This window comes from Oncorhynchus clarkii, chromosome 5 (assembly GCF_045791955.1).
Source record: "Oncorhynchus clarkii lewisi isolate Uvic-CL-2024 chromosome 5, UVic_Ocla_1.0, whole genome shotgun sequence".
Lineage (NCBI taxonomy): Eukaryota > Metazoa > Chordata > Actinopteri > Salmoniformes > Salmonidae > Oncorhynchus > Oncorhynchus clarkii.
Genome location: NC_092151.1, coordinates 87,451,539 through 87,466,538, shown reverse-complemented (window position 1 = coordinate 87,466,538; position 15,000 = coordinate 87,451,539). Strand labels below are relative to the sequence as shown.

The window sequence follows — 15,000 nt, the reverse complement described above, 5'->3', positions numbered from 1 at the left end:
CGAGAGAGAGAAAGAGAGTGAACAGAGAGAGAGAGAACAGAGAGTGAGAGAACAGAGAGAGAGAGAGAGTACAGAGAGAGAACAGAGAGAGAGAAAGAGAGAGAGAGAGTACAGAGAAAGAGTATAGAAAGAAAGAGAGAGAGCGAGCGAGAGAGAGAGAGAGAGAGAGAAAGGGGGGAAGGAGAATAAAGGTTCATTGTGTTTGGAGTCAGACAGCCCACAGAGAAGATGAGAACATTATGGAGGATTGTGGAATGACTCCATTACAGTCGTACCGACAGTAGATATACAGTGGAAACAACAGAGGGGTCCCACAGAAGATATACAGTATAACTGTTTAGTAGAAGTTAACCATGGCTTTAACTGTTGACCATAGTTTTACTGTCCTCACAGATTCTGACTGTGGTTATGTGGTCCTAGTACAAATCAAATACAACAAGTGTAGACCTTACCACAAAATGCTTACTTAAGAGCCCTTAACTAACCACGCAGAGTTTTAAAATATGAAGGCAAAAAAATCTGCACAATAAACTAAAGGAAAAATAGTAACAGGATAAAATAACAATAACGAGGCTATAAACAAGAATCACCAGTACCAGTCAATGTGGGTTGTTGCTACAGTGGGTACACAGTAGTGTGGTGTGACTGTAGCGTAATATTGACCAACTGAAGTTGTTGCTACAGTGGTCTTACTGTGGTCGTATAGTAGATGTTAACCATGGTATTGTGGTCTTACTGTGGTCGTATAGTAGATGTTAACCATGGTATTGTGGTCTTACTGTGGTCGTATAGTAGATGTTAACCATGGTATTGTGGTCTTACTGTGGTCGTATAGTAGATGTTAACCATGGTATTGTGGTCTTACTGTGGTCGCATAGTAGATGTTAACCATGGTATTGTGGTCTTACTGTGGTCGTATAGTAGATGTTAACCATGGTATTGTGGTCTTACTGTGGTCGTATAGTAGATGTTAACCATGGTATTGTGGTCTTACTGTGGTTGTATAGTAGATGTTAACCATGGTATTGTGGTCTTACTGTGGTCGTATAGTAGATGTTAACCATGGTATTGTGGTCTTACTGTGGTCGTATAGTAGATGTTAACCATGGTATTGTGGTCTTACTGTGGTCGTATAGTAGATGTTAACCATGGTATTGTGGTCTTACTGTGGTCGTGTAGTAGATGTTAACCATGGTATTGTGGTCTTACTGTGGTCGTATAGTAGATGTTAACCGTGGTATTGTGGTCTTACTGTGGTCGTATAGTAGATGTTAACCATGGTATTGTGGTCTTACTGTGGTCGTATAGTAGATGTTAACCATGGTATTGTGGTCTTACTGTGGTCGTATAGTAGATGTTAACCATGGTATTGTGGTCTTACTGTGGTCGTATAGTAGATGTTAACCATGGTATTGTGGTCTTACTGTGGTCGTATAGTAGATGTTAACCATGGTATTGTGGTCTTACTGTGGTCGTATAGTAGATGTTAACCATGGTATTGTGGTCTTACTGTGGTCGTATAGTAGATGTTAACCATGGTATTGTGGTCTTACTGTGGTCGTATAGTAGATGTTAACCATGGTATTGTGGTCTTACTGTGGTCGTATAGTAGATGTTAACCATGATATTGTGGTCTTACTGTGGTCGTATAGTAGATGTTAACCATGGTATTGTGGTCTTACTGTGGTCGTATAGTAGATGTTAACCATGGTATTGTGGTCTTACTGTGGTCGTATAGTAGATGTTAACCATGGTATTGTGGTCTTACTGTGGTCGTATAGTAGATGTTAACCATGATATTGTGGTCTTACTGTGGTCGTATAGTAGATGTTAACCGTGGTATTGTGGTCTTACTGTGGTCGTATAGTAGATGTTAACCATGGTATTGTGGTCTTACTGTGGTCGTATAGTAGATGTCAACCGTGGTATTGTGGTCTTACTGTGGTCGTATAGTAGATGTTAACCATGGTATTGTGGTCTTACTGTGGTCGTATAGTAGATGTTAACCATGATATTGTGGTCTTACTGTGGTCGTATAGTAGATGTTAACCATAGTATTGTGGTCTTACCATAGATGTTGAGGGTGGTGGTGCGGTTGCTGGAGCCCAGCACGTTCTCTGCCAGGCAGGTGTATTCCCCTCCGTCCTCCAGACGAACGTGGTCTATATGCAGGCTGCCGTCTCTACGCACCGTCACATACGGGCTGGAGCTCACCTGGCATGGACAGGAACACATTCAACAGGTGAGAACATTACATGGGGGACACACACACAGACACACACAACCAGCTGTATTGGAACACGGTATGTATACATGTGGTATGTATGAAATATGTGGTATGTATAAAACATGTGGTATATGTATGAAACATGTGCTATGTATGTATGAAACATGTGGTATGTATAAAACATGTGGTATGTATGTATGTATAAAACATGTGGTATGTATAAAACATGTGGTATGTATAAAACATGTGGTATGTATGAAATATGTGGTATGTATAAAACATGTGGTATATGTATGAAGCATGTGGTATGTATGTATAAAACATGTGGTGTGTATAAAACATGTGGTGTGTATGAAATATGTGGTATGTATAAAACATGTGGTATATGTATGAAACATGTGGTATGTATGTATGAAACATGTGGTATGTATAAAACATGTGGTATGTATGTATGTATGTATAAAACATGGGGTATGTATGTATGTATAAAACATGTGGTATGTATAACACATGTGGTATGTATGAAACATGTGGTATGTATGTATAAAACATGTGGTATGTATGAAACATGTGGTATGTATAAAACATGTGGTATGTATGAAACGTGATATGCATAAAACATGTGGTATGTATAAAAAATGTGGTATGTATGAAACATGTGGTATGTATAAAACATGTGATATGTATGTATAAAACATGTGGTATGTATAAAACGTGTGGTATGTATGTATAAAACATGTGGTATGTATGAAACATGTGGTATGTATAAAACGTGTGGTATGTATGAAACATGTGGTATGTATAAAACATGTGGTATGTATGTAAAAAACATGTGGTATGTATAAAACATGTGGTATGTATGTATAAAACATGTGGTATGTATGAAACATGCGGTATGTATGAAACATGTGGTAGGTATAAAAACATGTGATATATATATATAAAACATGTGGTAGGTAGAGAACATGTGGTAGGTATAAAACATGTGATATGTATGAAACGTGGTATGTATGAAACATGTGGTATGTATAAAACATGTGGTAGGTATAAAACATGTGATATATATATAAAACATGTGGTAGGTATGAAACATGTGGTAGGTATAAAACATGTGGTAGGTATAAAACATGTGGTAGGTAGAAAACATGTGGTAGGTAGAAAACATGTGGTAGGTAGAAAACATGTGGTAGGTAGAAAACATGTGCTAGGTAGAAAACATGTGGTATGTATAAAACATGTGGTATGTATAAAACATGTGGTATGTATAAAACATGTGGTATGTATGAAACATGTGGTATGTATGTATAACACATGTGGTATGTATAAAACATGTGGTATGTATAAAACATGTGGTATGTATAAAACATGTGGTAGGTATGTATGAAACATGTGGTATGTATAACACATGTGGTATGTATAAAACATGTGGTATGTATAAAACATGTGGTATGTATAAAACATGTGGTATGTATAAAACATGTGGTATGTATGAAACATGTGGTATGTATAAAACATGTGGTATGTATGAAACATGTGGTATGTATAAAACATGTGGTAGGTATGTATGAAACATGTGGTATGTATAACACATGTGGTATGTATAAAACATGTGGTAGGTATGTATGAAACATGTGGTATGTATGAAACATGTGGTATGTATAAAACATGCGGTATGTATGAAACATGTGGTATGTATAAAACATGTTGTATGTATGAAACATGTGGTATGTATAAAACATGTGATATGTATAAAACATGTGGTATGTATAAAACATGTGGTATGTATAAAACATGTGGTATGTATAAAACATGTGGTATGTATGAAACATGTGGTATGTATAAAACATGTGATATGTATATATAAAACATGTGGTATGTATAAAACATGTGGTATGTATAAAACATGTGGTATGTATAAAACATGTGGTATGTATGAAACATGTGGTATGTATAAAACATGCGGTATGTATAAAACATGTGGTATGTATAAAACATGTGGTATGTATAAAACATGCGGTATGTATAAAACATGTGGTATGTATAAAACATGTGGTATGTATAAAACATGTGGTATGTATAAAACATGTGGTATGTATAAAACATGCGGTATGTATAAAACATGTGGTATGTATGAAACATGTGGTATGTATAAAACATGTGGTATGTATAACACATGTGGTATGTATAAAACATGTGGTAGGTATGTATGAAACATGCGGTATGTATAAAACATGTGGTATGTATATATAAAACATGTGCTATGTATAAAACATGTGGTATGTATGAAACATGTGGTATGTATATATAAAACATGCGGTATGTATAAAACATGTGGTATGTATATATAAAACATGTGGTATGTATAAAACATGTGGTATGTATGTATAAAACATGTGGTATGTATGAAACATATGGTATATTTAAAACACCCAAATACACTTACAGAATGGACCTCTACTCAAAACGGGCACAGGTGGTCCATAGACAAGTCTAATATTTGTTTTAAAATCAGTGCTAAAACAATAGACACCTTCATAGACGTTGCAGTGAGAAAGTCATTTTGGAGTGGTTTTGTTACATTTTTTTATTCAATTTTATGAATCATTCCTCGACTGTCTGATGACAAATTGGTGTAATCTTATTCACAGTGCTTAACCACAGGCAGATCTCAGGCACCAGTAGTGTGTATGTGTGTGTGCATATGCACGCGCGTGTGTGTGTGGGTATGTGTGTGTGCGTGTGGGTATGTGTGTGTGCGTACCAGTATGTGTGTGTGTGTGTGTGTGCGCGCGTGTGTGTGTGTGTGTGTGGGTATGTGTGTGTGCATGCCAGTGTGTGTGTGTGTGTGTGTGTGTGTGTGTGTGTGTGTGTGTGTGTGTGTGTGTATGTGTGTGTGTCAGTGTGTGTGTGTGCCAGTGTGTGTGTGTGCCAGTGTGTGTGTGCCAGTGTGTGTGTATAGCCTTCTCACCAGGCCGTGGTTGTGTAGCCAGCGTCTCTCAGGTAGGGGGTTTCCCGCCAGCAGCACACAGGGCAGAGTCACCTGCTGCTCCTTGATCACATTCAGCACCCCAGGACTGTGGCCAATCACCGGGGACACTGTAAAAAATCATAAAAACAAGTGGCTGTTTGTTTCCAGGGACCATGGGCTCTCCTGCTCTCTCCATGACTGACCAGGGCTCACCTCCACTGGGTCCACTTCCCAGTTGCCTCCCTGCTTTACCACACACTCTCTTCCATATGGTTTCCACATCTCCACACTGAGAGGCTTAGGGAACGCATGGTTGCTATAAGTACTGACGTATTTACACTCTCTCCCTAGGCACGATGTAAAGGGCTCACATACACCCAAAACACACACACACACACAGTTGGTCTAGATGACATCATACATACTGTACGTGTGTGAATGTGCAGCGATTTGAACACGTTCACACGGTCATCTGGGGGACAGAAACAGTTGACAAGGTGTTGGCCAGGAGAACATGACCAACTTGAAGATAATCTGACCATAAACTGACCACCCAACCGTCTCCAGTCAAACACAATGTGACCATCCTCATTGATATGAACTGACCTCCTGAAAGGAAATATATGAAAATGCCCCATATGAACCCTGACCAGTTGACTTTACCACGAAAACCTGGCCTAGGCCTAAATATTCTTTCTGAGCCCAGAACATACGGTATGTTCCCCCGTGTGCTCGGGTGGCAGGTAGCCTAGTGGTTAGAGTGTCGGGCCAGTAACTGAACGAGTGTTGGATCGAATCCCTAAGCTGACAATTTGTCGTTCTGTCCAAGAACAAGGCAGTTAACCCACTGTTCCCCGGTCGGCTGTCATTGCAAATAAGAATTTGTTCTTAACTGACTTGCCTAGTTAAATAAAGATAAACATTCTATGCTCGAGTAGACACTCAGGGTTAATGTATACATTACATCTCTTATCCCTCTGGCTATCCGTCCACTCAAGGCCTGTAACACAAACAGCCGTCAGTTCGAGTCCTGCATCTCCACTCTGAGACGGGAACTGGGAGTGTGGCATGACAAGACTGATGATTCCTGAGAGGATCCAGCATGAGGAAAGACAGAGACTAACAAGATGGTTGCCAGATTGGAAAGGAATCCCCCTTTTATGTTCACACATAACATAAAGATGGACTGACTGACTGACTGACTGGCTGGTTAACTGACTACAGGAGGAGATAAGGTTTGCCTGATGTAATGTGGTTCTTGCCAGCTGCTGAGCTAACAGACGATATGAGGGAGAGAAAGAGAGACAGAGAGAGAGAGACAGGGAGAGAGAGCGAGAGAGTGAGAGAGTGAGAGAGTGAGAGAGATACGGAGATAGAAAGAGAGAGATATGAAGAGAGATACAGAGAGAGAGAGAGATACAGAGAGAGGAAGTAGTGTTGGGGGAAAAACATACAACATTATAAAATCCATGCAGGATTAAAATTACAAGGTTAAAATTACCGAAAAATACACATATTTCTTTCCACAGGGCCATGCAGCTTGAGCCCCACCCTCTTCAACATATATATCAACGAATTGGTGAAGGCACTTGAACAGTCTGCAGCACCCGGCCTCAACCTACTAGAATCTGAAGTCAAATGTCTACAGTTTGCTGATGATCTGGTGCTTCTGTCACCAACCAAGACAGGACTACAGGAGCACCTAGATCTTCTGCACAGATTCTGTCAGACCAGGGCCCTGACAAAAAGGTCCAGTCGCCAGGACCACACATACAAATTCCATCTAGACATCGTTGCCCTAGAGCACACAAAAACTATACATACCTCGGCCTAAACATCAGAGCCTCGGATGACTTCCAGAAAGGCAAGAAAGGCCTTCTACGCCATCAAAAGGAACATCAAATTCAACCTACCAATGAGGATCTGGCTAAAAATACTTCAATCAGTTATAGAACCCATTGTCCTTCATGGCTGCGGGGTCTGGGGACCGCTCACCAACCAATAATTCAAAAAATGGGACAAACACCAAATTGAGACTGTGTGTAGAATTCGGTTTACAATGTAAAACACCAAATAATGCATGCAGAGCAGAATTATGACGATACCCGCTAATGATCAAAATCCAGAAAAGAGCCATTCAATTCTACAACCACCTAAAAGGAAGTGATTCCCAAACCTTCCATAACAAAGCCATCACCTACAGAGAGATGAACCTGGAGAAGAGTCCCCTAAGCAAGCTGGTCCTGGGGCTCTGTTCACAAACACAAACACACCCCACAGAGCCCCAGGACAGCAACACAACTAGACCCAACAAAATCATGAGAAAACCAAAAGAGAATTACTTGACACATTGGAAACAATTAACCAAAAAACTTAGCAAACTAGAATGCTATATGGCCCTAAACAGAGAGTAAACAGTGGCATAATATCTGACCATTGTGACTGCCCAAACTTAAGGAAAGCTTTGACTATGTACAGACTCAGTGAGCATAGCCTTGCTATTGAGAGCTACTCCCATAGGCAGACCTGGCTCTCAAGAGAAGACAGGCTATGCTCACTGCCCACGAAATGAGGTGGAAACTGAGCTGCACTTCCTAACCTCCTGCCCAATGTACGACCATTTAGAGACACATATTTCCCTCAGATTACACAGACCCACAAATAATTCGAAAACAAATCCAATTTTGATAAACTCCCTATTGGGTGAAATACCACAGTGTGCCATCACAGCAGCAAGATTTGTGACCTGTTGCCACAAGAAAATGGCAACCAGTGAAGAACAAACACCATTGTAAATATAACCCATATTTATGTTTATTTATTTTCCCTTTTGTAATTTAACTGTTTGCACATCATTACAACACTGTATATAACCATAATATGACTGTGTAACTCTTGTGAGTGTAATGTTCACTGTTAATTTTTTTTGGTTTATTATTTATTTCACTTGCTTTGGCAAAGTAAACATATGTTTCCCAATGCAATAAAGGAGACAGAGACACAGAGAGAGAGAGAAAAAGACAGAGAGAGAGAGAGAGAGAGAGAGAGAGAGAGAGAGGAGAGAGAGAGAGAGAGTGAGAGAGAGAGAGAGAGAGAGAGATGCAGAGAGAGCGAGGGAGACAGAGAGAGGGAGAGAGAGAGACAGAAAGAGACAGAGAAAGAGAGAAAAAGAGAGAGAGAGAGACAGTGACAGAGAGACAAATAGAGAGAAAGAGAGAGAAAGAGAGAGAGAGGGAGATACAGACAGAGACAGAGAGAGAGACAGAGAGAGAGAGACAGAGAGAGAGACAGAGAGAGAGAGGCAGAGAGAGAGACAGAGAGAGAGACAGAGAGACAGAGAGAGAGAGACAGAGAGAGAGACAGAGAGAGAGAGACAGAGAGAGAGACAGAGAGATTAAGAAAGAGGGCGGCAGGGCTGTAGAACTGACTGGGACACCTCCCATGTTTTGCTTGTTGCGTTGCCACAGTAACCCCAGAGGCGGGGTGTTATGGGCAGGGACTGTGTCACTAGTGAAGTGGGGCACACGTTAATATGGGGCAGCTGGATCTGATGGGACCTTTAGCCCAAATAAGAACCCAGTGACTGTGAGTTCCCCCAGTCAGTCCTGCATTGCTGCTGAATGGTGCTTACTTAACAAGGTACACATGTGTAAACAAACACACACAACATTTAAGAAGCATGCACACACACTCACATACACACACACACACACACACTCACATACACTCACACATACTGTACATACCTGCCGCGCAGTTGACAGGGTTGTGATACATGCATTGGGAATTCAAGCAGAGAAGGCGTGCCTTTCATAAATAAACAGACACACACATATACACGTTTTCACACACACATACACACATTTACAGTCACAGGCAATCCAAAGAAGTGTGTGGGCTTTGACAGGGCTGGGCTTTGAAGTTAGAAACCAAACTCTGAACTCAACAATCTCCACTATGGATGCTGCCCAGCCATATCTGTGTCTCTCCCACTTTAGTGAAATAGAAATATATAGGATTGCGTGCATACCATGGATCCTTTAAAGACTACAGAGGACCTGCTGTTCTTACTCAATGTCAAGATGACTCAAAGTCAAGGTATTTCAATGTGTTATGAGGCTTGGTGAAACTGCAACCGATACATAAATGTACAGTACCAGTCAAAAGTTTGGGCACACCTAATCATTCCAGGGTTTTTCTTTATTTTTAATATTTTCTACATTGTAGAATAACAGTGAAGACATCAAAACTACAAAATAACACTTATGGAATCATGTACTAACCAAAAAAGTGTTAAACAAATCAAAATATATTTTATATTTGAGATTCTTCAAAGTAGCTACCCTTTGCCTTGATGACAGCTTTGCACTCTTGGCATTCTCTCAACCAGCTTCATTCCAGTCACCTGGAATGCATTTCAATTAACAGGTGTGCCATGTTAAAAGTTTGTTTGTGGAATTTATTTCCTTCTTAATGCATTTGAGCCAATCAGTTGTGTTGTGACTTGCTTGGACCAAGCAAGCAATGGACATTAGACCTGTGGAAATCTGTCCTTTGGTCTGATGAGTCCAAATTTGAGATTTTTGGTTCCAACCGCCATGTCTTTGTGAGATGCAGTGTAGGTGAACGTATGATCTCCGCATGTGTGGTTCCCACCGTCAAGCATGGAGGAGTTGGGATGGTGCTTTGCTGGTGACACTGTTGGTGATTTATTTAGAATTCAAGACACACTTTACCAGCATGGCTACCACAGCATTCTGCAGTGATACGACATCCCATCTGGTTTGCACTAAGTGGGACTACAATTTGTTTTTTAACAGGACAATGACATAAAACACCTCCAGGCTGTGTAAGGGCTATTTGACCAAAAGGGAGAGTGATTGAGTGCTACATCAGATGACCTGGCCTCCACAATCACCCGACCTCAACCCAATTGAGATGGCTTTGGATGAGTTGGACTGCAGACTGAAGGAAAAGCAGCCAACAAGTGCTCAGCAAATATGGGAATTTCTTCAAGACTGATGGAAAAGCATTCCAAGACTTGTACCGAAGCCACTCCTGCATTGTCTTGGCTGTGTGCTTTGGGTCGTTGTCCTGTTGGAAGGTGACCCTTCCAACAGCCCGAGTCTGAGGTCCTGAACACTCTGAAGCAGGTTTTCATCAAGGATCTCTCTGTACTTTCCTCCGTTCATCTTTGCCTCGATCCTGACAAGTCTCCCAGTCCCTGCCACTGAAAAACATCCCCACAGCATGATACTTCTACCACCATGCTTCACTGTAGGGATGGTGCCAGGTATCCTCCAGACATGACACTTGGCATTCAGGCCAAAGAGCTCAATCTTGGTTTCATCAGATCAGAGAATCTTGTTTCTCATGGTCTGTGAGTCTTTAGGTGCCTTTTGGCAAACTCATAGCGGGCTGTCATGTGCCTTTTACTGAGGAGTAGCTTCTGTCTGGCCACTCAACCATAAAGGCCTAATTGGTGGAGTGCTGCAGAGATGGTTGTCCTTCTGGAACGTTCTCCCATCTTCACAAAGGAACTCTAGAGCTCTGTCAGAGTGACCATCGGGTTCAATTCATTCGACCTCATGGCTTGGTTATTGTTCTGACATGCACTGTCAACTGTGGGACCTTATATAGACAGGTGTGTGCCTTTCCAAATCATGTCCAATCAATGTAATTTACCACAGGTGGACTCTAGTCAAATTGTTGATACAGCTCAAGGATGATCAATGGAAACAGGATGCACCTGAGCTCAATTTGGAGTTGCATAGCAAAGGGTCTGAAAATCTTATGTAAAAAAGGTATTTCTGTTTTTAATACATTTGCAAAATGTTTCTAAAAACCTGCTTTTGCTTTGTCATTATGGGGTATTTTGTGCAGATTGCTGAGGAAATTGTTTAATTTAATCAACCCTTTTGCCCTCAGAACATCCTAAATTTGTCAGGTCATCGACTCTATAAGGTGTCAAAAGCATTCCACAGGGATGCTGGCCCATGTTGACTCCAATGCTTCCCACAGTTGTGTCAAGTCGGGTGGATGTCCTTTTGGTGGTGGACCATTCTTAATACACATGGGGAAACTGTTGAGCTTGAAAAACCCAGCAGCGATGCAGCTCTTGACTCAACCGGTGCGCCTGGATTCACCTGGTCAGTCTGTCATTGAAAGAGCAGGTGTTGCTAATCTTTTATACACTTAGTGTATCTCTCTACTCTCTCTTTCTCACTGTGATTTAGGTCTTTTTTCTCCCATGACTTCTGCAAGAACTGACATCCCCTTCAAACCATGCCAGGGAATTTGAGCCGCGTTCCTCTGAGTTCACCCCTACATTCCCTCGCCTTCAAATAAAGTCAATGCATGCGGCCCATTACTCACACACACAACTCCAGCACAACTGAAATATCACTCAAACGCTGAGCGCTTTCCTCTGCTGCTCCCAGTGAAAATATTCACTTTCAATTCAAAAGTAGCAATCTGTCTTTGAACGCAACAGAAGACAGACCTGACCATTGATGAATGTGATCTAAACTCAGCAAAAAAAGAAACGTCCTCTCACTGTCAACTGAGTTTATTTTCAGCAAAATTAACATGTGTAAATATTTGTATGAACATAACAAGATTCAACAACTGAGACATAAACTGAACAAGTTCCACAGACGTGACAAACTGAAATGGAATTATGTGTCCCTGAAAAAAGGTCAAAGGTCAAAATCAACAGTCAGTATCTGGTGTGGCCACCAGCTGCATTAAGTACTGCAGTGCATCTCCTCCTCATGGACTGCACCAGATTTGCCAGTTCTTGCAGTGAGATGTTACCCCACTCTACCACCAAGGCACCTGCAAGTTCCCGGACATTTCTGTGGGGGAATGGCCCTAGCAGCCCTCACCTTCCGATCCAACAGGTCCCAGACGTGCTCAATGAGATTGAGATCCTGGCTCTTCGCTGGCCATGGCAGAACACTGACATTCCTGTCTTGCAGGAAATCACACACAGAACGAGCAGTATGGTTGGTGGCATTGTTATGCTGGAGGGTCATGTGAGGATGAGCTTGCAGGAAGGGTACCACATGAGGGGGGAGGATGTCTTCCCTGTAACTCACAGCGTTGAGATTGCCTGCAATGACAACAAGCTCAGTCCGATGAGGCTGTGACACACCGCCCCAGACCATGATGGACCCTCCACCTCCAAATCAATCCCGATACGGAGTACAGGCCTCAGTTTAACGCTCATTCCTTCAACCATAAACGCGAATCCGACCATCACGCCTTGTGAGACAAAACCGCGACTCGTCAGTAAAGAGCACTTTTTGCCAGTCCTGTCTGGTCCAGCAACGGTGGGTTTGTGCCCATAGTCGACGTTGTTGACGGTGAAGTCTGGTGAGGACCTGCCTTACAACAGGCCTACAAGCCCTCAGTCCAGCCACTCTCAGCCTATTGTGGACAGTCTGAGCACCGATAGAGGGATTGTGGTGTAACTTGGGCAGTTGTTGTTGCCATCCTGTACCTGTCCCGCAGGTGTGATGTTCAGATGTACCGATCCTGTGCAGGTGTTGGTACAAATAGTCTGTCACTGCGAGGACGATCAGCTGTCCGTCCTGTCTCCCTGTAGCGCTGTCTTAGGCATCTCACAGTAAGGACATTGCAATTCATTACCCTGGCCACATCTGCAGTCCCCATGCCTCCTTGCAGCATGCCTAAGGCACGTTCACACAGATGAGCAGGGATCCTGGGCATCTTTCTTGTGGTGTTTTTCAGAGTCAGTAGAAAGGCCTCTTCAGTGTCCTAAGTTTTCATGACTGTGACCTTAATTACTTACCGTCTGTAAGCTGTTAGTGTCTTAACGACCGTTTCACAGGTGCATGTTCAATAATTGTTTATGGCTCATTGAACAAGCATGGGAAACAGTGTTGAAACCCTTTACATTGAAGATCTGTGAAGTTATTTGGATTTTTATGAATTATCTTTGAAAGACAGGGTCCTGAAAAAGGGACGTTTCTTTTTTTGCTGAGTTTAGCTGACTAAACTCCACACCATGGTGAATGACGTTTCTGATGAACTTCATTAACAGAGTAATGCAGTGACCAGTCTTAGTGGAATTCAACTCCAACTACATCGATTCGGCCAAAAATAATTCTAAACGTTAAAATTATGAAACGTTAACCTTGTTCCTATGTTTCTCCCCTGTAGTTGTCTTCCTTTCTTTGTTTGCTGAAATCCATTATTATTCAGAAAAACTGAATCTAATACAACCACCAACTGTTTAATTGTTGAGATTCAATTGACATATAAACTTCCCTCTGTACCCCTATAATACCCTCCTCTACCCTACCCACTGTACTCTCCTATAATACCCTCCTCTACCCTACCCTCGGTACCCCTCCTATAATACCCTCCTCTACCCTACCCTCTGTACCCCTCCTATAATACCCTCCTCTACCCTACCCTCTGTACCCCTCCTATAATACCCTCCTCTACCCTACCCTCTGTACCCCTCCTATAATACCCTATTCTACCCTACCCTCTGTACCCCTCTTATAATACCCTCCTCTACCCTACCCTCTGTACCCCTATAATACCCTCCTCTACCCTACCCTCTGTACCCTTCCTATAATACCCTCCTCTGCCCTACCCTCTGTACCCCTCCTATAATACCCTCCTCTACCCTACCCTCTGTACCCTATAATACCCTCCTCTGCCCTACCCTCTGTACCCCTCCTATAATACCCACCTCTACCCTACCCTCTGTACCCCTCCTATAATACCCACCTCTACCCTACCCTCTGTACCATATAATACCCTCCTCTACCCTACCCTCTGTACCCCTCCTATAATACCTTCCTCTACCCTACCCTCTATACCCCTCCTATAATACCCTCCTCTACCCTACACTCTCTACCCTCTAATACCCTATTCTACCCTACCCTCTGTACCCTATAATACCCTCCTCTACCCTACCCTCCGTACCCTCTGATACCCTATTCTACCCTACCCTCTGTACCCTACCCCTCCTACAGTACCCAGAGCATGTGATCAGAGATCCCTGTCTGTCTCTTACCCAGTCCGGTGACAGTGACTCTGGCGTGTGTCTGGATCCTCCCAAACTGGTTCTGGGCCTCACACACATACACCGTCTCATCCTCCACCCACAGATCTGACACAGAGAAGAGAGAAGATAGGAATTAGTGTGTGTGTGTGTGTATGTGCGTGCGTGTGTGCATGTGTATATGAACCAAAACCTCACTGCTGATTTGCAGGTCCCCTCCTGTCTTCTGTGTGATGGTGCTGTGTGTGGGGCGTCTGGTGAAGATGGGTGCGTTGTCCTCCCTCCTCCAGGTGATCTGGGGTTCGGGGTACCCCTGCGCGTGGCACGGCAGGGTCACGTTAGAGCCAATGTCCGCCGCCACGTCAGACGGTTCTCTGGTGAACTGGGGTGCAGCTGGAAGGCAAAGGTCAGAGGTTAGGGTCAACAACACTAAGATCTAAATCCCTCATAAGACCATGAAGAAAGGCTTCCTTCATCCATCACTACAGCAGGCAACATTTGACATGGGACAATACAGTATAATGATGTGATTTTCTGATGGTAAACTGGTCTTTTCTGGGTGTAGAGATGTCAGATGTCTTTTTCATGATGTGTTCAAGAGTCCAGAGGAATCCTTACATCCTACATCCAGGGTGATCTTCCCAGGTGAGGAGGTTCCTGAAGGGTTCGCAGCCACACAGGTGTAGTCCCCCGCGTCAACGTCCTGTGTCTCCTTGATCGTCAGAGTCCCTCCCAGGGGGTCAATATCCATGTAGGATGATG

The 15,000-nt window shown here is 42.7% G+C and overlaps 1 protein-coding gene across 1 annotated transcript in view; it reads right to left on the bottom strand.

Annotated features, from left to right (window-relative positions):
- Positions 1-15,000, bottom strand: part of LOC139409507 (hemicentin 1) — a 242,956-nt gene that overhangs the window by 112,972 nt on the left and 114,984 nt on the right. The window contains exons 15-19 of the mRNA XM_071154768.1: positions 14,857-15,000; positions 14,437-14,631; positions 14,251-14,346; positions 5,196-5,323; positions 2,070-2,214 (exon numbers count right to left, since the gene is read on the bottom strand). The exon at positions 14,857-15,000 is cut by the window's right edge and continues 18 nt beyond it. Of these exons, the coding sequence (XP_071010869.1) occupies positions 2,070-2,214; positions 5,196-5,323; positions 14,251-14,346; positions 14,437-14,631; positions 14,857-15,000 (708 nt within the window). The remainder of the gene's footprint in view (positions 1-2,069; positions 2,215-5,195; positions 5,324-14,250; positions 14,347-14,436; positions 14,632-14,856) is intronic.